We start from the raw sequence: 26063 nt of genomic DNA, 5'->3' as shown, positions 1-26063 counted from the left end.
AGCCCTGAACCTGCAGCTTCTGCGCAGCCGGGTGCTGCCCTCTGACCCCGCGGGCTGGCAGGGCGCAGGCGCTGTTTGCTCTGTCCGGTGCGCGGTTGCTTGGGACCGTGTACCCTGTGGGAATTGTCAGGATAGTCACGGTATAGTTTCTTCTCCTTTAACAGCAGCCTTAGGTTAAAAAAAAATGAGTGTTCGTGCGATTTGGCTGCTGGGGCTCGAAAAGGGAACAACGTCTGTGAAACTGTCAAGGTAACGATCTGAAACTGCAAATCATCATTAGGATATGCCCTTCTGTCTAATACCCAGTCCTCAACAGTAAAGGACACGAATATTATTTTATAACTATTATATAATAAATTGCTTTAGCGTGCTATCTTGCTCAAATAAGCAATATATCATGCAAAGCATCGACAAAATAGTAACGAGTACTGGCTACCTGTTAATTTTCTCGGGGGAAGCGGAACTGGGAAAGTTGCATTCTGCATCTCAGTCAGGAAATAGCTTTATTTTAGTTAATTTTTTAAATCACTGGTTTTTCTTCACAAACAATAACAAGAGAGCTGCCTCTTTGGCAATTTCCTGACCTAAAATGCTCAATTTCACCATAATTGGGCGGAGAATATTAATCGAAGGTTTCTGCCGGCAGTTATGAAGGTCAATATCTTGTATAATATATAATGCTTTAAACATAGAGAAATAGCCCAACTTGATTCAAGGGGGAGTACTCCAGAGAAAAATTGACACTGTGACAAGCAAGGCGATATTAGGATGAAATCCTAAACGTTGTGAAAGAGGAAGGTTAAAACAGAATCTTAAAGAAAGTGAGAGGGGCAAAGGAAGGGAATGCTCGAAGTTAGAACCAAGACGGTTACCACTAGTGAAGGGAATAAAGAAGAGGGCAGAATTGGAGGAACATAGTAAGTGGAAGAAAGTGAAAATGGGTGGACATTGCTTTGATATTGATTCCCTTACAAACGTCTATAAGTTAATGAACAATGCAAGTATTGAAAAATCACATTTCATATTACAGATCAGTTTGGATAATAATTGGGAGTCTTTTTTCCCACTATATACATATGCTATAATTATTAATAACAGATATTTGTTTTCATTGTACAATTCAACATACTTGCACTTGAAATAGTAAAGAAGTTGGAGATGATATCATTAATAGCAAATTAGAAATGTTCTGGAATAGACTTTGACCTAATGCATACTTTTTATTTTGAAGCTGTTCCTGAAAAAAATATTTTTCATTCATTTAAATTAAAGTAAAACTTTCGTATTGTATGCTATACTGTTTGTTTAGCTTGCTTAAAATGTAAGTGTAGATTGTTTATAATACTGAACAGTACAGTACAGCTTTAGTACATGACTTTAAAAAATGTGTTCACTAGCTGTTTTGAAGCCCATGTGATAAAAGAGGAAGTAGTATCATAAATTCAGTGTTGCCTGAAGAGCTTAAAATGGTGGTTAATGGCTATTTTCAATATAAAGAGAAATTCCCCAAAATTAGTACCATGACCACTGCTATTTTTGATATGCATTAGTGGTTTGGACTTGGGGATAAAGTACACTATTCAGAATTTTTTAAATAGCACAAAATGTAGAAATCTTGTAAAAACTAAGGGTGAAAGTAACAGATTTCAAGAAATTATTGAATGGTTGGTGGAACGAGTGAACATATGGCAAATGAAGTTCAATGTAGAGAAGTCAGATGTTGAGATTTGTGATTGGAATAATATGGGAAACATGCATGCCAACTGGCTGAATTATAAGTGCATTTCAAAGGAAAGAGACTTTAGTGTTTATATGCACAAATATTTGAAGGTGGTAGAATGGTTAAACAAAATGCTGAATGGTGAGCACTTCCATAAAGCAAGTGTGATCCTGAGCTTAAATAGAGGCTTAGAATTTAAAAGCTAGGATGTTATGCTAACCTGAAAAGAAGCAGATCCCAAGCTCGAGTCATGTGAGCCAGTAAGGGTACCAAACAAGACGTAAAGACTTTGTAGATGGTACAGAAGAAATGTAGAATAGTTTCAGGAAATTGAGATCACATTATATGGAAAGTGTGTAGAGATTGGGTTAATTCTTCTGAGAGCCCATAATGTGTCTTTTTATTAAACTTATTTTTCTAAACAAGCTGTTCAGAGATGTTATTGCACACTTTTGGAGCAGTTAGGAATTGAACCTGGGCCTCTCGGTCCAGGTATAGGGGACTATCACTGTGCCACAAGAGGGCCCTCTGAAAGTACGTAAACCTTAAGAAGACACTTGATACATGTGTGTAAAATATGGAAGGATTTAGATTGGAGTAAATAAAATTAAAACTTTGGACGAGTTAGTGACATAAGGGCATAGATTTAAAATAATTATCAAAAGAATCAAAGGCAAGTTGAAGAATTTTGTTTCATGGAATTAGTGGTTAGGATTTGGAATGGGCTGCTTGGTAGAATAGTGGATACAGATTCACTGGTAATATTCGAAAGTAGCTGGATCAGTACTTGAAGGAGAAAGAATCACAAAGATGTGGAAAAGAATGGTACCAACTGAAAGAGCTTCACTCAGCCAGTTATGCTATACCATCTATGATTCAGTTGGTTAAGAAGCAAATAATTGACATTACAGCATCTTTTCAGAGTTTCCTCTAGCAGCTCTTTCCATACATGCACCAACATCTCGATGAAAACGTTGCCCCTTAGGTCCTTCTATATAAAAAAAATTAATTTTTAATATTACATCTATTATTTGTATTTTGCATAATTTCGTCTGGCACCTAAAGCACTGTTTTAAATAAACTGCTTATAACACGTAAAATGGATTGATTAACTTAGAAAAAGAGTAACATGCCTTTTTTTTTCTAGACGATTTCCAACTGTTGAAAAAAGAGCCCGAAATTTCAATGGGAAAAACTATACAGAGCTACCAGAAGACAAGATCTTCCTCAATGCACTGTTAACAGAGCTTGATATGACTGAACTGGATAAGAACTTTGTGGAGCACAGAGATAGTTGTTGCAGAATAAATAGGACATCTGTTTATGAAATTGCAATAGGAGACAGTGTTCTTTGGCCTGTCCTTGTAATGACACAAAATGCTATCCTCTATGCTTGTTTACCTTTAGTCGAACAGTCTTTGACTCCCCGCCCGCCATTAATTTCTCTACGTGGAATATCTCCTGCATTTGCTCTACTATCAGGGTTGATGACCTTTTTAAACATGACACAAAGAAGTGAACCAGAAATTACTAATAAAATGACACAGATCTCCGCAATGTTAATGCACGCTTGTCCGTTAGGGACTCCAACAGATACTGACTTTGGATTGATGCAGACTCTGTCTGGCAGCTTTGTACCTCAGAATCCAATATCTTCAGTGCAGGCACAAAAACAACCAGCTTGGAAGCCTGGTATATACAAAGGAAAGCCACAAGTTAATGTCTGTGTCACTGAACAGATTAGATCTATGCAATATGACAAGAATGACGTCATTGACGTATGGCAGGAGTATGGAACTGTGACATGTAAGGTGAGATTCATTAACACATTTCCACCTAAAATAAGGGATGCTATGCTGTATTTTAAAATCATTGTGCATTTTTAATATGGGACTTTATAGATTCAATGTGTTTTACATTTATGTTTTGAATTTTGGAGAAATCACTTTTGCTGAAAATGTAAACTTCAAAATGTTTCTGCTGAATTCTAGCAGCCATTTAATAACTGAAAGAATATGCGTTGAGTTACATCTACATGCTTAGTTTCATTAATTAAATTTCCATTATTATTGGTAGCATTTTTATTTTATTGTATTTCTGAATGCTTTGGTTAATTTTGTCTGATAGCATCCCTTTCACCCAACACATGTACCTGTTTCATAGGAGAATGCTGTTTTGTTGTGGCAATCTTGCTTTCAAGTGAGAACACAATGGAAACAATTTTCTAATATATCTCATAGATATTCCCTAATCAATCAGTTCAGAGATATTGGTTCACTTCTGAATCATGTGGGACTTTAACTGCAACTTGTTGTTTAAAAATGGGGCACGACTACTATACCACACGTGCCCCCCTGATAAATCATCAAAGTGTGGTGTGAGCATGTAAAATGATGACTAGCACAACACCATTCCCTCCTCCAAGAAACCTCATTCAACTGCTCGGTTAATCAGTTCATTGGGAGCTGACAGGCAGAGCCAGGGTGGATTTCTGTGTGAATCACACAGCTGCTGATTTCTGAGTCCTAAAGGTCTAACTTTCTGCTTGGGGCGAATCCAGCAGTAAAAAGACAAATCTTTTGTCTTGTCCCTTGACCAAAACCAGCAAATGAGCCAAATGTTTGTTATTTTTGTTTCCTGTCATGTTTATAACAATAGCTACATTTGAAAAGTAATTCATAGGCTGTAAGCACTAAACTTAGTATTTTTTCCTGCCTGTGCAGTGTCTTTACTAGATCTTGGAAGTCTGTGTTGCATGATGATTCTTTTCTTTTATTTAAAAAAAAGCTTGATTTTGATCTTATGGTTTTTTTTCTAACTTGCTGTATTTGTTCCAACTTAGTGCGACCTAGAAGGAATACTGCCCACTGTTACAGTAAGCCTGAATCTACCAATCAATGGCTCTCCTCTACAGGACATTCTTGTGCATCCGTGTGTCAGTGCCGTTGATTCCACTATCCTCACATTTAACAGTGTTGATGATGTGGACGATTCATTGTTTAATGGACCATATAAATTCCCTTTCACACCACCGTTAGATGTATTTAAACTCTGCTACTACACGTCCCAGGTCAGAATATATTGTTTTTATTGAAATTCAAACAAAAAGAATGTAGTGAATTTTGATCACATTTTTTTTGTATAGCTATGTTTTTTTATAGAAGATTTGTTTAAACCATTTTCATTGAAGTTGAACTGTATTTAGTTTGTCTTAGATTATCAGTTTCAGCTTTGATTCCTGTCCTCAGGTGTCAACATTGGCTCCATGTTAGCCCTTCAAAATCAGATTGCCATGGGCTAATGGGGAAATACAGAGCTATTTATCACTTTGCTGTTTCTAGTTCCTAATGTGAATAATTTGGCTGTTGTTAGTTACATTATAACAGTGAATATACTTCAAAAGTATTTCATTGACTATGAAGTGTTTTTGGGACATCCCGAGGACACTAAATAAATGTATTTTTTAATTCTCTTTTAACTTTCTTCCTCAACTAATTAATTGTAAAAATGCGGATGCCCTCCATATAGGTTATGTTTTGGTGTTAGTTACTTGTCTTTGATTTTATTTTGGTGTATATTATTCTGACATTTTGTAACAAGGTTTGTTACAGAAAAAATACACACAGATTTATAGCTTTGGATCAAAACGTATGTACGTGACTCTCGGAAGCTGTTAGATGTCATGGGCAGATCTTGATACAGCTAAACACTGGCCATCAAAACTGGACCGTTTTTGTGGTCCATTTTCTTACACCCTACTATCTATGCTACTCGCTACATCATCAAAATCTAAATGTTATGCTATTAATTTATCTGGAGGAAGAGAAGATTGTACATATCTATTTTTTCATTTGGTTTCTAGCTTAATTGACTCATTAAAATGGGAGTTGCTTTACACCTACTATGTCAGAGACAATTTTGACTTATCCAAATCTTAATGTTTGATTTTTCATTCTTGTTGGAATCAGATTGTGATTGAAATACAATTACCTTCTCAATCTGTATATGATAATTTTTTAAATACATTCTGAAGTGGAACTCTTACAGCCCTACATAAAATGTTACCACTGGAAGAAAATACTTTTTGAAAGTGATCTGTAAATTGGAGCCTCTGCAGTATATTTTAGTGACTCGTAGGCTACATGATATGGTTTTTGATTCCGTGCCATGCAAATAATATGCTGCCTTTTGTGGTATATGAAATTCCAGGACCTTTGTTACCAGTGAAATATTCTTGTCTATATAAAACAACTTTCCCTATCTATATTTGTAAATATAACCATTATTTCAAAGATTAATAACTATACAATTCCTGTAACAAATGTTCTTAATCATTATTTGTTCATTGTGTAATTTATGTTAGCCTTCAATGATGTCACCTTCACCACAAAACAGTCAAAACTCTGAAATAAACCAAATGTTTTTTCAATGTAAAAATCAAAAAAGCAAATTTTTGATGTCATCGAGACTATCACTATATATTGCACAGTACAAAAGAAATTTGATTGAGAGTATTTACACATTTTATAAGATTTTTATTGTCATTATATTTTTACTTCATTTTACTGCATTCGTTGACTTGTTTGAAGTTTTCAGAACCTTTCAATTTAACAAAAAAAATTCCAATTTGATTTGAATAGAAAGACTAGATTGTTATTCCTTCTCAAATCAAATGGCCATCTGAATCAATATAGTTAATTTCAATTTAGGAGTTGGAGATTAGTTAAGTATTATTGACCTATCAGTTTGTTTGCAGGTACCCATCCCTCCAATTCTTGGTTCCTATCAAATGAAAGAAGAGGAGCAAAATTTAAAGATTACAGTTAATCTGAAACTACATGAAAGTGTCAAAAATGGATTTGAATATTGTGAAGCACATATTCCCTTTTTCAACAGGTAATATAGATGACAGCATCAAAAAGAATTTGTGTGCTAATATTTTCAAAATATTGGGGTAAACAGATGAGAAAGCACTATAGAAAACACTATTTTCACTGGTTGAGGACTAGGAACCATTGTCTAAAAATTGGAAATCAAACCTTTCACAAATGAAATTAAGCAACAACACAAAAGATGTATAAATTTTGAGCTTACTTAGCCAAACTGCAATTTATGCTACATTCATTGATTACATTTCCATTATTCAAACATAGATTCAAGTTTTCTTTAAAAGTTATTTTTTATGGGTGTGGCAATCACTAACACATTGCCCATTACTCATTGTCCTTCAGAAGATGGAGGTGAGTCACTGCCTTGAACCATTGCAGCCCCATCTGCTGTAGGTGCTCCCACAGTGCTACCAGGAAGGGAGTTCCAGACTTGGACGCAGAAAAGTGAAGAAATAGTAATGCAGTTTCCGATCAAGATGGTGTGTGATTGGCAAAGGAACTTGCAGAAGTTGTTGTTCCCATGTGTCTGTTGCCCTTGGAGGGGGAAAGTGAGGACTGCAGATGCTGCAGATCAGAGCTGAAAATGGGGTGCTGGAAAAGCGCAGCAGGTCAGGCAGCGTCCAAGGAACAGGAGAATCGACGTTTCGGGCATAAGCCCTTCTTCAGGAATCAGATTCCTAAAGAAGGGCTTATGCCCGAAACGTCGATTCTCCTGTTCCTTGGACGCTGCCTGACCTGCTGCGCTTTTCCAGGAACACATTTTCAGCTCATGTCTGTTGTCCTTGTCCTGTTGTGTTGTAGAGGTCACAAATTTAAACCATGCTGTTGGAGGAGATATGGTGTGTTGCTGCAGAACCTCTCATTTATAGTACATACTGCTGCCACTAGGGGCTAGTGGTGGAGGGAGCAAATGTTTAACATGGTGGATGGGTACCGAGCAAGCTTTGTCCTGGATGATGTCAAACTTTTTATGTGTTATTAAAGCCACATTCATCCAGGCAAGTAGAAAATATATGAAGTTACTTGTAGATTATCCATGATCTCATTCAGTGGTGAAATAAGCTTGAAGGGCAAAACAGACCTGTTCCATTCCGATATTGCAATGAGTGCTTTTTCATGAAAATGAGATCAGTAATAATATTGGGAATATTAGCTTAATTTTCAGTGATTGGACCATAGTCCTAGGGGAGGCCAGAGGAGGTGCTAGAAAGTTGGCATAGTGGTGCAGTCGTTAGCACTGCTGCCTCTCAGCGCCAGGGACCCGATTTCAATTCCAATCTCAGGTGACTGTTTGTGAGGAGTTTGCACATTCTCCACGTGTCTGCGTGAGTTTTGTCCAGGTGCTCTGATTTCCTCCCACAATCCAGAGATGTGCAGGTTAGGTGAACCAGCCAAGCCAAATTGCCCATAGTGTTTAGGGATGTGTAGGTTAGGTGCATTAGTCAAGGATAATAGGGTAGGAAAAAGGGTCTGGGTGGGTTGCTCTTCGGAAGGTCGTTATGGACTTGTTGGGTCGAAGGGCCTGATTCCACACTATGGATTCTAAGTTCTATTCTAAGAGTCGATGTTGGACCTCTGCTAGGTTGACAAGCTAACGACAACTACAGTCTTGTCAGCAGATTTGATATCAAAGTTAGTTTGACTAATAGAGAATAGAGTGCTACAATTTCCGAAGGAGATAGGTTAAAATGGGAGTGGGATGCAGGGAAATTGAGATGGCAAATTAGCATATTCAATTGCAAGTGAAGAGATTTTACTTGCTGTGCAGTCACATTCTGAAAATGTAACTGATATATAAATCTCATAGGAACAGAGTTTCATCTGTTGCACAATGTAGTCATCTGAATTCGTTTTCTGGATGAATGCTTTTAACTTGTGCGTTTTCCTTTCCATATGTAAAAAGACAGGCTATAAAGACTGTTCTTTCAACTGTTTGTTTAAGGTATTTACTTTGATAAGTTAAGTATGTACTTAGGACCACTGCAAACAAGAATAACGTTTAGAGATAACTGTTACATTAGCAATATTGACTCAGACCCAAACTGTTAAATAGTTTTTAAAATTATTTTTACACTTGAAACGAATAGTCATTCAATCAGTACAAGATTATTTGCAGCCATTCTTCAAGCATGGTGATTCTTTTTGAATTCGACTAGTATCTTATCGATTGTTCTTTACACACAGAATATTAGCTTTTCATTTTGCAAAGTATGATCCTAATAATCTTTCATTCTGTTCTTACTACTCAAAACTTGGTTACGTGGCCAGTACTGCATTTTACCATTGTCTGTATGGAAAATAAATGCTTACAAATCTGCAAACACAACCATTAAAAGTTTATTTTCTCTTTAACTGTTCCATACCTTCCAGTAGTAATCAAATTTCTTTCCTGCTGTTTTCAGCATTTATGTTAATCATAGTAATGTTTTTGGCCACAAAGGCTCCTTCTCGTCCTGGGTATTGATCATATGCTTTGAAGGAGAAAGTGAGGACTGCAGATGCTGGAGATCAGAGCTGAAAATGTGTTGCTGGAAAAGCGCAGCATGTCAGGCAGCATCCAAGGAGCAGAAGAGTCGATGTTTCGGGCAGGAGCCCTTATTCCTGAAGAAGGGCTCATGCCCAAAACGTTGACTCTCCTGCTCCTTGGATGCTGCCTGACCTGCGCTTTTCCAGCAACACATTTTCAGCTCCTATGATTTGAACTCAATTATCTTTCTTGACAGCCTGTAGAGCATTTTTCATCTTCAAGGTAGATTACATTATGATTTTCATTAATATCAAAATTAAGTCAATTGAACTTTTTTTTCACATGAAAAATAACCTAACATTCTGGTACTTGCAATGGAATAGTTGCAAAAGTGAAAACATCAGAAAATGTAGTTCCACTTGAAGGTGACTGCTCTTATTTCGGTCAATATTGCTTTAAATGCTTTTTTAAAGACAACATTGCAAAATTCCACTTCATAAAAAGGAGTTGAGATTTAAGTTTTGGGATTCAAAGGTCGCATGCTGTATCATCACCTTTTCATAAACAATCTATTACAGCTGTTATCAAAAGATAGAATATTATTTGTATTTCTTGGATTGCAGAAAGCAGCATAATAATGTGCCACTGGCCCTAATCAGCTTTAGTGTAAAATCATTGGAAGATCAACAGAGATCAATTCAAAACAGTCGATTATTGAGGATTAATATACTTTGATTTATTTTGTTTAGTTACATGAAGTTTGTGTGTTGGCCTATTTCTCTCTGATTTAATTAATGGCACATTTGTCCCTAAGTTTAAACATAATATTCCTGAAGGAAGATAAATATTAAATCGTTTGAAATCAAGATGCATGTATGAATTAGAAGTCTTTCAAAAGGTACCTAGTTATTCAATTCTCTCTCTTTCATTACAGGGGTCCAATAGTACACGCTGAGTGTAAGGTGAACCATGGGCAACTGGAGGTGTCACGGGAGAAAAGCTTGTTGGTCTGGGTCATCGGTTAGTTTATTGATTGTTCCATTTCACTTAAATTTGATTCATGAAGCAAAATATCTTTTGTGTAGTAACAGATTGTAATGATTTTCCCAATGTAAATACTGCAATTTCAACTTTAGTAATAAATAAAAAGTCCTTTCTCTAATATACGACATACCTTCATGGCCGAAACTAAGATGCATTTAATTGTGTGTTATTCATTCAGTAACCAGCTTTTCCTATGGCCAGACAGTCTTAGTTCCAGCATATGGAAGTTGGGTTGGGGACCCTGTGGAATCCCATCATAGTAGTCTCTGAAGAAATTGCCCAGGAAATGCCCTATCCTCACCCAACTCTTGCCCCAACCCTCAAACCTTCAACCCTGACACCAAGAAGAGAACTGTCAGGATAGAAGTAGGGCTACACATTTCTAAGGGAATTCCAAGAAGAATTTCCTGTCAGAAATGCTCCCTTTTGCAAAGAAGAAGGTTAGTGTGCCTATCCATGTGAGATTGCCATTTATCAGAAAATCTAGCTTAACATGTAACAGTGGAAGAAAATTGCTAAAATGTTAGGGATACCTTATTTTTCATTTGCAGCAGTCTAATGACTTTGAATTGATCTGTACTATATAGCAATGAGATCAATGTCACTATTAAATTACACATTTATTATTCACAAAATGCCTGCGTGTTAACGTGAAGAGGGAGATTATCAGTGAGGATAGAAGTAGATAAATTGTTCAAACATAAATGGAGTTGTATGCACTGGATAGCTGAGCAGAATCTTGGCAATACTTTATTTTTTTTCTAGTCAGGGAAGAGAATTGTACCTCTGGATCCTCCTGTTAAATTATACAAGTGGCAAATGTCTTCAGAACACACCAAAAACTGTATTGATTCCAACTGCTTCAACAATTAATTATATTGTAACGTTGGAATATATTACCTTGTCAAGTAATTGAATGCATTAATACTAAATCAGTGTTAATGAAGCAATTTGTTTCATTTTCCATCAAAAAAGTTCATAATGGTTTATCTCATTGCAAAGATTTATAATTTGACTGGTTTCTTGCATATTCCTAATGTTTGATTCATAAAGGTTACTAATAATACACAGGTAAATCTATGTATTCACCAACCAGAGATATCACATTGGCTAACTGCTTTAAAATTCAGCATGAAACAGCATGCTTTGGGAAGTTAAAGCTGTTTTGCTCTTTATTGAGCTGTAAAGTTACTGAAAAGCTTTGAAGTATTGGTGTCATTAGTACTTCACTTTTGAAGGCAAATAGATCATGTTACAATGAATGTTAATCTTGGGGATCAATTATTTTGGTGAATTAGTAAGAATATTTTCTGTAAAATTACAAAATATTCAATGCATTTATTATTATGAGTATGTTTCAAATACTATTTGCTTTATTCCATTTTTAGGTCAGAAATTCCCTAAATCTTTGGAAGTATCTTTAACTGGTATTGTAATGTTCCCTGCATTTGGTATATCAAACCATTCAGTGCAGCTAACTGATCCATTCTGCACTGGCCTTACTGCATATGTTAAGGTACGTAGATTGGGATTTACTTTGACAGATAATTATCTCAACCTGTCATTTGAAGAAATGAAATCTTAAAATGTATATGCAGTCAAACTATTTTAGACTGTGGAAAAATATCTTTAAATGGGACACTGTTTGCAGGGTGCCCTTCTCAATTAACAACATGTCTTATTGATAAATTTGTAATTGCCACAACTCTTCTTTAAACAGTGAGAATAAAAAAGATCCATGGTAGGAAAAAATTGCCATAACTGTTAGACAGATTGACTATCAATTACAGTCTATTCGTGCAGCTGGTGACTGCAATTCCATTTTAAATAATTCTGTGCTGTAAATACTCAAATCTACTCCTACATCAAGTAATTAGAAGTATGTAACCTTTTGATTTTAAATATTGACATGCTGTCAACTTCAGGTAGTCCAGTCTCCTGAATTTAGAAGTAAAATAATGTTCAGGTTAAACTTTGAGTCATAAACACATCAAATACTGCTAGTAGCTGGATTATCAAAACTATTTTTTAAAATAATCAGAATTTCAGAATGCAGTGACAAGTGAGGGTCAATGTTGGGACAACAACTATTAATTTTATAAATTAACCATCTGGACAAGAAATGAGAGCATTGTTCCTAAGTTTGCAGATGACACAAAGATAGCTGGAGGGGCAGATAATGTTAAGGAAGCAGGGAGGCTCTAGAAGGGCTTTGACAGGCTAGGAGAGTGCTCAAAGAAGTGGCAGATGTAGTACAAAGTTTGAAATTGTGAGGTAATGTGCTTTGGTAGGAAGAATAGAGGCATAAAGTATTTTCTAAATGGATAAAGGCTTTGATAATCTAAAGCAGAAAGGGACTTTGGAGTCCTAGTTTAGGATTCTCTTAAGATTATTACACAGGTTCATTTGGCAGTCAGGAAGACAAATGCAATGTTAGCATTCATTTCACGACGTCTAGAATACAAGAGAATGGATATATTGCTGAGGCTTTTTAAGGCTCTGGTCAGACCACATTTGGAATATTGTGAGTAGATTTGGACCCTGTACCTAAGGAAGGATGTGTTGGCATTGGAGGGAGGTGCAGAAGATATTTACAAGAGTGGTCCCAGGAATGAGGAGTGGTTAAGGATAAGAGACAATCTGATTGAAACTTACAGAACACTGAAAGGCCTGGATAGAGTACACATGGAAAAGATATTTCCACTAGTAGATAGTAGGACCCGAGGGCAAGCCTCGGAATGCAGGAACAACCCTTTACAACTGAGATGAGGAGGATTTTTTTTTCCGCCAGAGTGTGCTGAATCTGTGGAATTCACTGCTGCAGAAGGCTATGGAGGCCAAGTCATTGAGCGCCTTTAATGCGGAGACAGATTCTTGATTATTAAGGGGATCAAGGGTTATGGGAGAAGGCAGGACAATGGCCTAATTCTGTTCCTATGTGTTATGGTCTTAATGCCAAACAGTTAATGTAATTTAATTTCCATCTAAATGTTGATTGTTATAAGCTCTGACTACTTATAGCTATTTTCCAAAGTACACAAAATGTAACAATCTACATTTTGTGGACTGCAGCTTCATACATTCATGTGCTAGGTAACCATTTGAATGGGGTATGTCTGTAACAGAGATGAATACTTGGGGTCAATCGTTCTGTTACCTCTGGTTTTAACAATTTAGTTTATTATTGTTTTCCTCCCATGTTTTGCAAAATGTTGGACAACATAAGTCTCTCATAAGATGTCAAAGAATATCAAAGTGACTTAATTTACAGTAAGAATTAAGGATGTTATAAGATTATTTCAAATATTTAATAGAGATTGCTTAACTTTCAAAAACCTTAAAAGGAAATAATTGGACAATATCAAATAGTAAAATAGCAAAATAGTAAGCACAACTATGCTTACTTTGACAGAAAAATAACTCTTTGAACAGTGCAATGAGCTAACACATATTGTTTTATTCCAGGAAATACAGATTTATTTCTGCGTAATAATAGTTATAGTTATGAATTTTGTGCATATCTTTTACATTTGTTCAGTGTAGAGGACAAGATATAGCTTCATGAGAAAGGGCTGGATAAAAGTGTCATTCCATTCCATTCCTCCTTGGAAACCTGGTATGGCACAATGTTGTGGCGGTGTACTTTAAGGTTTTCTTAGGATAAGGAAACAAAGTATAATTATTAATGGAAATCTAATGATGGTTAAAAAAAACTCATTTTGGAATAGGTTACCAAAATGTAATTCATGCTTTTTTTTACTTAAATCCTTCATATTTTGTAATACTAATATGGAAAGCTATGTAACTTAAGCAAGAGATAATTGTCTTATCCTGAAGTTAGCTTGGTGTACTAGATGTACTGTCCAGCTGATTTGTTGATATCTAAATTTCAAAGGTGCTTCGACTTCAGTTCACCCAAAAAGAAACTTATTCTGTAAGACGATAGTTGGGTTTTTGTACAACCCCACATTATAGAAAAATCGCAGGTTAGAAGCAGCACTTAAAGTGTTGGTGATGTAATGGCGTTACAACCAATACATGTCTTAAACGTTTTCACTTTAGCAACAGTGTCCCAAATTCATCAATCGCATTACAGTGAATTTGAGTTAACAAAATGTGCATTATAGCAGAACGACCTGTAGTTAGAAAATGAATGGAAACTTTTCACAAGTTTTTAATGACAATTAACTCATTTTGCTCTAAAGCTATTTGTTAATTTTTCATTTTCTTAATTTTATTTTATATCTCCAGCTTTACTTTCGAATACCAGATTATACACTGACAGGTTGTTATGTGGATCAACATTCTATACAAGTGTATTCATCAGCAAAACCCAGAATCATCACATGTAAGGTTCTTATATTGTTTGATGTATGAATATTTTTAATTGTCTGCTAGCCAGAACAGATTGTTTCCTGCAGGGGTCAGTCTTGCCTGTTATGTAGCAGAAAGCAGTGGACTCTAGTACAGTGAGGTGAAGATTTGCACGTGCATTTGCCTCATGACGTTGTTATTCTGGTATGTGACATGCAATTGCCTGATTCAACTCAAAAAATGGTACTAGATTTAATCATGATTTAATTATTAAGGTAGGCAGCTTTATTGATCTTTACTTCTCCACTTCTCAAATTTGTAAACCTTTTAGCTTTGTTACTGTCCTTGTATTATCATACACATCATTATTAGCTGTCCATCGAATTGAGAATGATGTTTACGTGGAATTGAAAGTGTCTGCCATGGTTTTTGTGTCTGAACAAGCCTATTCTCAACCCACAGATCTTTGTGCACATGGGACAAGACGTCCTACATAGTGAGATCTGGAGAGCAAGATTCGCTTCCTTTTCTTTCCTTCTCTGCCAAAGCTCTGCATTGTTGTTGTGACTCAGAGTGATACAACTTAATGGTCAGGTTGTTCCAATATTGAACAATTAGTAGTAAGCACCATAAGTGAGGGCCCTCTTGTCGTACAATGGTAGTTTTCCTGCGTCTGGACTGGGAGGCCCAGATTGAAGTGCCAGCTGCTCCAGAGATGTGTAATAATATCTCTGAACACTTGATAGGAAAAATAGTAAGCAGATAGTAGAAGATCTTCAAAGTGTTTTCAAATATTTTGTTTGCTTATTTGAGAGTTGAGAAAACAGCATCTGTCTGGGGAGATGCTATTCAACCATTCATACAAGTTTGTAGTGAATACTGTGGGTATACTGGCATGGAGTAATGTGTGTACAAGATGGGAACCATGTGATGAAGATAGCTGTCAGTGGGGCTTAGGTTATTGGGTCAAGGCATAAAAAATGGAAATGATCAAAAGTGGCCTGAAACGAAGAACATAATAATACAGCAGGTGTCCAGCGAGTCAGTAGAGCCCCTTCTATTGTTGATTACAGCTGAAATTTAACATCAACTCTTCAAGTCAAGATCCCTACATATTGCTTTCTGGGTACTTTATCAATATCTTAAACTGTAATATGTCACAATCTATTACTGAGACTGGAGGGTTTGAGTTATAAGGAGAGGCTGGTTAGGCTCTGACTTTTGACGCTGAAGCATGGAAGGCTGAGGCTTATAGAGGCTTATAAAATCCTGAGGCCTTTAGATAAGGTGAATAGCCTAGGTCTTTTCACCAGAGTGGGGTGGGGGTCTAAAACTAGAGGGCATAGGTTTAAGGTGAGAGGGGAAGGATCTAAAAGGGACCTGAGAAGGAATTTTTTTCCCACAGAGGGTGGTGCCATATGAAATAAGCTGGTGGGGGAAGTAGTTATAATTACAGCATTTAAAAGGGCAGATACATGGATAGGGAAGGTATAGAGGGATATCGGCCAAACGCAGGTAATAGTTCAGTTTAGGTCGGCATGAACCAGTTGAACCAAAAGGTTTGTTTCCACATTGTATGACTCTATGACTCTGATTCTATTCAGACAGAGTGTCCAGTCCATCGAGATTGGGAAAGCAGGAGTTTCGGCTGAACACTTACAGAGCTAGCTTCAAGAACAATACTAGCATTTGTTTAACATTCCTCCCACTGAACCTGAATGATGGGTCATTGATATATTGATAGAATTTCTCTGGCACACATATATGTCACTGATTCACATTCCAGGTCTCACTGCACTATGGATGAGTGATTAGGCTAACTAATCAGTACACTCCTAATTCTGTTAATATGAGGATGTCTTTCTTACCGACACTCACTGCCATACTTTGGATCAACTGCACCAGCTTAGCTTTTTACAATGTTGGAGCTCCTCATCAATGGTTGCCTTTTGAGAAAAGTAGTTTCCAAAGTACATTAAGTGCTTAACGTATTTCAGAGTCTCCCCTTCACATAGATGGGCGGTGGTGGAATATTTAGCTGATCAGGTGTGAGTTGATATAAGTTTTGTTTCTGCAAGTTTAAAGAATAAGTCAAGTTTCTTTTATGCAGAATTGAAGAGATTGATTTGCAGCAGACTTGCAAATGGACCTTACTGTCACCTGCAAATTGTAGGTCATGTTTGTCTGTGCTGTTCAGTTTGGCTTTGGCATGGAAGCAACTGAGGTGAAAGAGCTTTCGATCAAGATTATATTTATTACTCAGACCAGAAACCTTCGTTCTTTGAGTTGAATAGCTGGGTCTTTTGGGTTAGTCACTGAGATAGCACCGCCATACCTAGATGGAATACAGACTGACACATAAGTAACCTACCAATTCATTGTAACTTCATAAATTTCATCTTTTTGTACTGCTGTATTTCTATAGAGTACCAATTACTTTTATCAAAAAAAATTATAATCAGTGTCAGATCTTGTGTGTGTTAGCCCTGAGCGCAACACAATTAAAACATTTAGCTGTTGACTTGAGTATTTTCTTTTGTTTTCCCAGCCAGGGAACTACTTTCTTCTGAGTACTACATCTGGAACTCCAAAGGTGATGCACCCGTGGCCAGCAGGCCATTAGGATCCTTACGAAATTGGGAGTGAACATTTGGGTGAAATGTTTCAGAACAAAAATCTGTTTTCAAAACAAGATACAATAGTTAAATATTCAGTTATCTATTTTAAATTGTATGAAACAAAAATATATCCTAATTATAATGGTAAATTTTATTCAAGTGATGTACCAATGATAAGAATTGTAAATATATTAATAAAACATGAAAAATTTGCCTGAGTGAGCCACAGTACTTATTACAAATATGATGATCTGTAACATTTTGGAGAGTTCTTTCTTGCCCTGCTATCTTGAATACATCGAATAAAGGATACTGTGCTAATTCAGCAGCTAATTCAAGCAACCATTATTGTCAGTGTTGCCTTACTGCCAACAATTTACAGGTCGACCCCTGATTCCGCAGTTTACTGTGGTCCAAACCCAAGCAAGGACCAGGGGGCTGCTAGGAAGGTTTGAATAGGTTTGCACCTGTCTGCAGTTTGATGCTTCCGCTGTACGTATCCCTTGCAGGTACAGGGGGACGACTGTAGTTAAATAAGCCAGGACCTGAAACTTTGAATTTTATATTCTTCTTCTCACTCCACCCCAGTTGTAGTGTGACAGTTACCGTCTCAGCAGAGCTTAGCTATATTAGAACATGGAGTGAACCTGGAGCTTTACAGGTAATTATATTTCAACTAATCAATTAGTAAAGTGAGTTTTTCTGGTCAATTTTTAAAATAGTTCATAGCTAATTCACTGTCTAAATAAACAGTAAAGAAAAAGGTATTCCTTTCATGTACTATTAAAGTTTAATATTTCAGTTCTGCATTGTACGAAAGTAGTATGCAACAAACTTTTTCACCGAGAAGCAATAGATTGCTCACACTGCAGTTCACAGACCACACATTAGATTAATACTTGTATAGTGTTTGACCAATCCAAACAAAAGAAATTGTTTGCCCTGCATCAAAGAAATTTTTAAAAAGTCACCTGTTTTCTTTTCTCTCCAGTCTTTTTATTCTGAACTGACTTCCTCCAGTATACTCATTACAAGCACAAGTTTATTTCTGAACTCTACAAATGTTATTCCTTAGCTTACTTTCAAATGCTGTGCTAAAAGGTGTTACAAATAGCTGCCCCTGCTGTTTCTTCTTCCCTGTGGCAAAGCTCCACTCGCTCATTACTTGATAGCACATATAATACCAGAAACAATTTTATTTATTTGTGGAATTTGGGCTTCACTGGCAGGGCCAGCATTTATTGCCAATTCTTGAGTTGGTGAGCTGCCTTCTTGATTTGTCACGGGTAGACCCACAATGCTTTAGGCAGGGTTTGCCAGGTTTTTGACCCAGCAACACTGAAGAAACAGTGATGTATTTCTACGTCTAAATGGTAAGTAGCTTGGAAAGGAACTTGCAGGTAGTGATATTTCTATGCATCTGCTCTCCCAGTCCTTCTAAGCAAATAAGCTGCTATCAAACATTTTCCCATTGTCAATATTTAGTGACATTAAAAAATATATCCAACAAGTATGTTTTGACTTCCTTTCTTACAGAACAGTTGAAAGAAGAGGAGCTTTCAGTGAAAAAAAATGCTTGCAGAGTTAAGCTGTTCCTTATTCGTGATATATTAACCAATGAATTTAACCCTTCACCATGGCTAAGTGATCATTGCACAGTTTGATATTGAGTTGGCATCTTAACAGATGTTACTTTTGGCCATTGTACTGCAAAGGCTGCAGACTGTCATAGATAAGTGAACATTCACGAGTCACGCAATTACTGCCACTCCAAGCAATGTTTCCTCTCCACCAGTTGTCAGATGACTTGACCATAATCTTGTGATGAAAAGAAAACTGCAGTGCACTACGTCAATGTTTGTCTTCCAATCATTTGTACTGACTTCATAATAGCCTCAAGTCTTTTTAAAAAGTCATACATGAGACAAAATGAACACATTTTAAATAGCCCATGCTACCCACTTTCACCAAATAGTTACTGTTGTTGCAAATGAATATATTTACCTAAACACAATTAACATGTCATTCCCCACTATTCTAATATCATCTCCTATGTCATCAAAACACATTTTAAAGTTCTTTTTAATTATACACAGATACTCTTAATTCTGAGCAGCATGTGAAAGGGAATTCCTTTTCCTGAATCTGCATTTTAGTACAATTACATTTTGTATCATAGACCTAATATAAATTAAATTTGAATATTGCTTTAAATTTGCAGTGTTTAGTCTTTTTGTGTGGATTAGAAATAGTAGACTATCAATAACATGGCAATATAGGTATTTTATTAACACACTCCAGTCTTTTGTAAAGAGATGGATTAAGGAGTGAGATTTGAAAGCCAGATGAGTTCTGTATTAATTTATTTTGAAATATTTCCTCCATAATAGTCACGCCTCCAGAAAAAAAAGTGAACAAATGAGAAGGCCGATGCCATCTGCAGGTTCGGCTTACCCTCCATCAGGCCTCTAAGGAAACAAAGAAGGCAGGAGAGAAGCCCATACTTTTTACCTTTTGTGGTCAGCTGATCCCACTGAGTTGCTTTTGGTCATGTCTGGAAATCTTCTACTTCAGAAAGGTTTTTTTTTGAAGGCTGAGTCTGTTTCCAGTTTGGTAGGTGACCTGTTTTGTGTTTTCAGTGTGTCTGGGAACTCCTTAGTGTAATTAGTGACCTTTGAACTCTGAAGCTAATCCTGAGCTGTTTTGTATTCCTTACCCATCTTTAAGGCTGGTCTTCTCTCTTTTTCAGTATCCGTTGCCACAATTAAAGAAGAAACAGCTGCATTTCAAAGGGATTCCGATTCTAGAAGCTTAATCGTGATTGACAAGGCCTTCTTATTCTAGGCAATAAGAAAACTCTGGGAGTCCTTTCTTCTGCTGAAACTTCAATCATTTTCAAAAATTCTCATTTGGATTTCATTCTATTCCTTTTATAACTATTCTGCTATACAATTTTACAAAGTTGAAAGATGCTTAGTATTTGCAGTATATATGAATTGCATTCATCCCAAGATTGGTGCCAGACCTATATTGTTGATGGGGAGGAAGCTAAAATCCATTTAGCTTCACAACACGGTTATAAAACATTGTGCAAATCCTGCAGACGGTCTTCTGTCACAACACTTTTATCTGTGTACATAAAAGTAGCTTGCAGCATGGCATTCTATAAGCTAAAATGTCCAGGAAGTGTGCACATTAAAGCTACTGTTTTAAGCATTTTCACGGCTTTTTTGTACAGGACTCTGTATTTTAAAAGATACTTTGTCATGTTGAGAAGTTGTAAGTAGATTAGTAAATGAATTCTGGAGCATAACCTTGTTTTTTTTAACTCAACTGTACCTATTCAGTAATTATATTTAAATACATCAGTTTTGGTTGTTGTAATATGTGTTTTATGTTAGTATCTGAGACAAATTAACATTTAACAAAAGTTAAACTTGCTTTTATGATTAAAAGATAATCTTTTTCCCCCTCAAATCACCACTGCCATCATCAAAGCAGCAAAAGAAATCAATCATTTTCTAATATAGTCAGATCTTCGGTATTTAACTAATGTGATTATTTCTTGAGCTTCAGGTGTATTCTTCCACAAGGGTTACTGGATAGTGTCTGTTGTGAAAAGGCTGATAGATATTTTCCCTAATCCAGGCAAGGAGGGTAATTATCAATCATAAAATGCCATGCCACTGCCCCAACCAATTCAGTGTTGGACTGGCATAGAATAACAAATGGAAGTGAATTAATTAAGTGACTATTGACACAATAAATAACACGTTTAACGGAACATATTTTGATAAATTCATATATTCAAGTTCCAACTGAACTAATTTTTTTAAATTATATGTCAGAAGATCCAAGATCATTCATGCTGACTAAAAACTTCAGAAAAAGAATGAATTTAGTGATTTGAGTGGAACATTTATATGATTGCCAATTTTATGGAAGATCAATACTTGCATTTTGAATTAATTGACAAACTTTGTAGACAAATTATTTAAATATGAACCTATTAATTTCCTTTTGTACAATGATACATCTTAAGTCTCTGGCTTTAGTAATTTTCACTGTATTAAAATTTATAACCTAAATCTTCCCTATCAATAATGCAGTACAAAACTTGGAGTTGCAATTGACATACATAAAATTGTGGTAATATATACCCTTTATTGAGATAAAACCATGAGGCCATTATATTGTCTGCAAACTATTTATATGCGTTCAAAATTAACTTTGAAATAAAACTATCTCAGTGAGGCTGAAAAGTATTGCTGACCACAAGGTGAGACCTTACATCAATGCCTTAAATCAATCCAAACGTCAATAATGTACTCATGATTTGGAGATGCCAATGTTGGGCTGGGGTGTACAAAGTTAAAAATCACACAACACCAGGTTATAATCCAACAGGTTTAATTGGAAGCACTAGCTTTTGGAGTGCAGCTCCTCCACAACCACCTGATGAAGGAGTGGCGCACCAAAAGCTAGTGCTTCCAATTAAACCTGCTGGACTCCAACTTGATTGTTGTGTGATTTTTAAGTCAATAATGTAAATTATTTCAACGATGAACTCCACCATTTCTAAACTATTTTAATTCCAAAAAGCAAAGAACTGCAGATGCTGAACATCTGAAACAAAAACAGAAATAGCTGGTGAAACTCAGCAGGTTTGGCAGCATCTGTGGAGAGAAAGTAAAGTTAAAGTTTCAGGTCCTTTACAGCTCATTTTGCAAGAGGGAAAGCGCAAGTAACTTCCACTCCACCTCTTAGTTCTCCATTATCAGTTGGCTTGACTGGTCTTATCTTTCCATCATCATCCAGTCAAATCTTTCCTGTTTGAAAATGTTTAATTCTATTGGTTGATTTGACATAAATATTTCTCATGCATGAACTTTATCTTCAGTGTCTTGATGTTTGGTCCCCATATTACCCTGACACATGTCATTTCCAGTACAAAGTATACTGCATGCCATGCTGCTTTCTGAATAAATACCTAATGTCCAGATCGAATTTTGTCAATATAAATATTTAATTATTTGCATCTTATTTGTACCCCTTTTCTAAGCCGCCAGTCAAGCTGTTCCTCTCTTCATAAAATTCTTAAATACTCAACCCTTTCCTAATCAAACCCAGTCAATGCTGTTACCACCTGAACATTTTTTTTTGTTTAATCCACGTTGTGCATATCCAACCTCTCAGAAAAAAATTAGGACTAGCTCTGGTGGGATTACAGCTACATAAAACCATCCGAGAGCACACTTAACAAAAAAGCCTAAATGTGTACCTCTTGATGTAGCTTCTACGTGGGACTTTTCAATATGCAAAAGTTGATTCGCGTCCGATCGTACAATGGTATTATCCACAAAAAGTACAAATTCACAACAGCTCAACAACGTGAAATAAGATGTATTTGAAAAAGGAAGACAGTTGACAAAGATGTTGAAAAACAATTAACATTGTTCAGATTTCAGGGACCTTTTGGGATTACATCTTAAAAGCCAGCAAATCAGATTTGCAGCAACTGAAAGTGAAACTGATACTTCCTTTACGAAAGTTTGCAATACTATCCAATTCGAGCCATCGTCCAGTCAGTTTGTTGTATTATTAGGTTAGAATACATGAAGGAATGTTATCTGTTTTCACAAAGAGGACCGCAACTAAAAGAAAAGTTAAATGTTAGCTGAATTCTGAACCTTTTAACCTGGCTCAAGCCTGTTGCTCCCTGTTATGCAAATACCTTAAAATCCCCTTGTTTAGTTCAGTGGAAATAATTTTTTGAATGACAGGTTTACTTTGTGTGGATTCAATTGGTGATTAATCCCCCTTTGATCTAGGGTATTTTGCTAAACTACCAGTTACCTCTTCTGACAGAGTGCAACTGAGATTAGGGAGATCATTGGAATGCTATCAGGGTGTAGGTTTATTTTCCATAACCTCTAAGAGCAAGGGCGAGGAAAGCAATCTATTTGTAGGATTTGATGCTGTGCGGCGTTGTCAATGGAGTCAGGAAGCTGATTGTATTTATTTTAACACTGCAACTGTTTTTTTCACACAAACAAGGCAGATTTTTTGTTAACATTGCACATCCTTGTTGATTGGGCAGTTATGTCAACACTCAAACCAATTTGGTGAAGGGAATAATGTTCCGTGTTCATCTCAAACATAAAACTGTCAATGTATCCCTTTAGCCTCATCAAGAAGTGAGCAGATTTCCCCTTCAAATAGCTGTCGAGTTGATGTAAAAGTAGAATGGTGAAGATAAAGGTTTTAACGAGTTGAATAATTAAAGCCTAGACTGTAAAACGTGTTTCGTGCATGCATTCCCGTTATTTTCACTTGCAGTTTATGGATAACGGCACAACTAACGTCATCCTTCATTCCACTGTCACAGACATTCAATAAGCATTGCCTTGTAAAACTTTTATTTAAAGAGATCTCGATTTCTCAATTCCAGTTTTAATTCCTTTTCCACATTAGAGGAGCTGCAAATTTCTAGCTGAGATTGGTGTCATAAATCTGTGAATTGCCATTTTTGCTAACAGGCGGTTATAACATATTGAATGACGAGAAAATGTTTGAAATATTTAGCTCACTGACAACTTCCAACTCTGTTGAAATGACTTCTGAGAATTTGTATCTAAAAACGATCAAAGATTTTCTTTAAAATTTCAAATTATAACATTTTTAAATATACCTACAATGCGATGATGTTTCTTTGTGTGAATTAGCTTTGTTTGAATTAAATAAGCAGCTGTAATGTTAAAATATGAACAAGCATTAATGCAACTTAAAAAAAATAAGATAAATTTGAGAAACAATAAGCCAATGGTAAATTGTCCCATTTCTTGTCAGATAGATTTTCCTAGTTTTTGTTGCACAAAGCTTGTTCTGATAATGTATATGTATTATTGTATATATGAATTCTTTATCACAGCCAGACTCCAGGAAAGACAAAAAACACTGGCAAATGAAGCTTAGAGGACACTGACCTAGGTTATCTTTGTACACCTTCACGTTATTTATTATTATAGGGAGGCACTGGGAAGAGACATTTCCGAGTTCCCTGCACCATTCTTTTGCAAAAATAGATGATGGAATATTAAGCCGTTGGAAAGAGGAATACACCTCAAGAAGGAAAATCATGATATCCATACAATGCACATCATGGCAGTTCATAGTAACATTAGCAAGTTCAAGCACAGGCTGCATGGCTAAGAAAGCAAAACATAAAAAAAATGTTGCTGTTTAATTAATTTCTGCTGAAGCCATTTCCCACTTGTCACAGGACTGAATGATGACCTCTCATATATTTTTCTTCACAGAATATACACAAGGCAATTTTTGTCCTGAACATTATCCAACTCACTCCATCTCTTGTACTGGAAGAGGCAACAGCTAAATCTAAATTTGAACAATTGCTCAGAAAGAAAGATAAATAAGCAGGAGGAGGAGGAAAGCTGATAATTCACAAGTTTTAGATGCTTATTTATTTCTTCTGTGTGATGTCAAAGAATAAATAATTTGTTGGTATTTTTGATGTGTGAATGTATTACATTAGATCATGACTGGTAAGAGAAGATTATAGCTGCTATTATTATATACTGTAGATGTATAACATTTTAACAGCCGTGTTTAAAGGAATAACCATGTAAATGAGTTAAAACATAAATTGCTGTGGTGAAGCACAGAGGTTAGCTAACAATCTGATCTCATGTGAAGGCTTTTTTTTCCTAATTTAGGTATGTTTAATTTATTAATTGGGGTGATTTATGAATTTGTATTAACTTACACGCACACTACAGAAATTGAATCTTTATGTTACCTGATACAATGACAAAAATTTGTTATGCAAGTAAAAGTTTATCAAATATATGTTTGGGTTGAAGCGATTATTTGCTATATGGAAGATGCCAAGTATGTAGGAATAACATTAGAATTATTTTTATAAAATCATTTTATTTGAACGATCTTGATTTGTATTCAATATTCAATGCCAGTTATAATTATTCAAGTGCTTGAATGTATCACATTACAGAAAGTAAGTCTCCACTGTAGTTTAATAGAAATAACATTTATATAACACTTTTCAGACTCATAAAATAACTCAAACTACTTCAAAACCAATCCATTGATTTATTCCATTTTGTAGACAAACCTGAAGCAAGTTTTCTGAGCAGCAAAATCCTACACATATCAATGAGATAGTTGGTGGCCAGCTAATCTGATTTTGTAATTATAATGGAAGAATGTACATTAGCAAGAGCACTAAGAGAATCTTTCTGCTTATGTTCAGATTATGTTGTTAGATCTTTTGCATCATTTCAATTCGATCTTAGTTTATACTCCAACTAAAGGAAAACATTTTAGATATTGCACCATTCCTTCAGCACAGCATTGACATACCAGATTTACGTGCTCAAGTTTGGAGTGGAGGTTAAGTCCATGATTTTCTGATTTAAATGTCACAGTGTAATCAAATAGTCAAGCTAATGCTGCACCTATTAGAATAAACAGTCAGTTTCCTCAGTCAGAGGGCAGAATTGTACATAGACATTGGACATAATTTGTTAGTTTCTTAAATGACTCATCATGGGGATTAGAATATCGGTGAATTACATCTTCAATATGTTACATTTGCAATTGAAATCACCAAACTTTTCAGTCTTCTGGTAACTTGTCGACAAATAAAACAAGGTAAGAATTTAGAATAAAAAATTCTTACATTTAAACAATGTTTCGTTTCGTGAAATAGAACTGAACTAACTGAATAAAGATATCACTTAACATTTATTCTAATGTAATCTTTACTCTGAGTAAAATGTCAAATAAAGTGATGGAGTAGATTTTAACAAAAGATATCACAATGGCAATAAATAGGCTAAACATTAGTATTGAAAAACAGCCTTCAGTTTTGTTCAAGAGATGAATTAAGAAGATTGGTGCTTGATCCAAACAGAGGCATTATTGTTCGCAACATCTTCTCACAAAATCATGTATTTTCTATTTATCTTTAA

General features: G+C 35.8%; 1 protein-coding gene across 1 annotated transcript; it reads left to right on the top strand.

Moving 5' to 3' along the window:
- The first annotated feature begins 97 nt into the window (after positions 1-97).
- Positions 98-17394, top strand: ap5m1 (adaptor related protein complex 5 subunit mu 1). Its single transcript, XM_060828422.1, has 8 exons — positions 98-249; positions 2868-3531; positions 4563-4790; positions 6477-6616; positions 10011-10096; positions 11509-11636; positions 14372-14468; positions 16983-17394. The coding sequence occupies exons 1-8, from the start codon at positions 185-187 to the stop codon at positions 17078-17080; spliced, it is 1506 nt and encodes a 501-aa protein (XP_060684405.1). The 5' UTR covers positions 98-184; the 3' UTR covers positions 17081-17394.
- Positions 17395-26063: the final 8669 nt, after the last annotated feature.

This window comes from Hemiscyllium ocellatum, chromosome 8 (assembly GCF_020745735.1).
Source record: "Hemiscyllium ocellatum isolate sHemOce1 chromosome 8, sHemOce1.pat.X.cur, whole genome shotgun sequence".
NCBI lineage: Eukaryota > Metazoa > Chordata > Chondrichthyes > Orectolobiformes > Hemiscylliidae > Hemiscyllium > Hemiscyllium ocellatum.
This window is presented reverse-complemented; position numbering and strand designations above follow the sequence as displayed.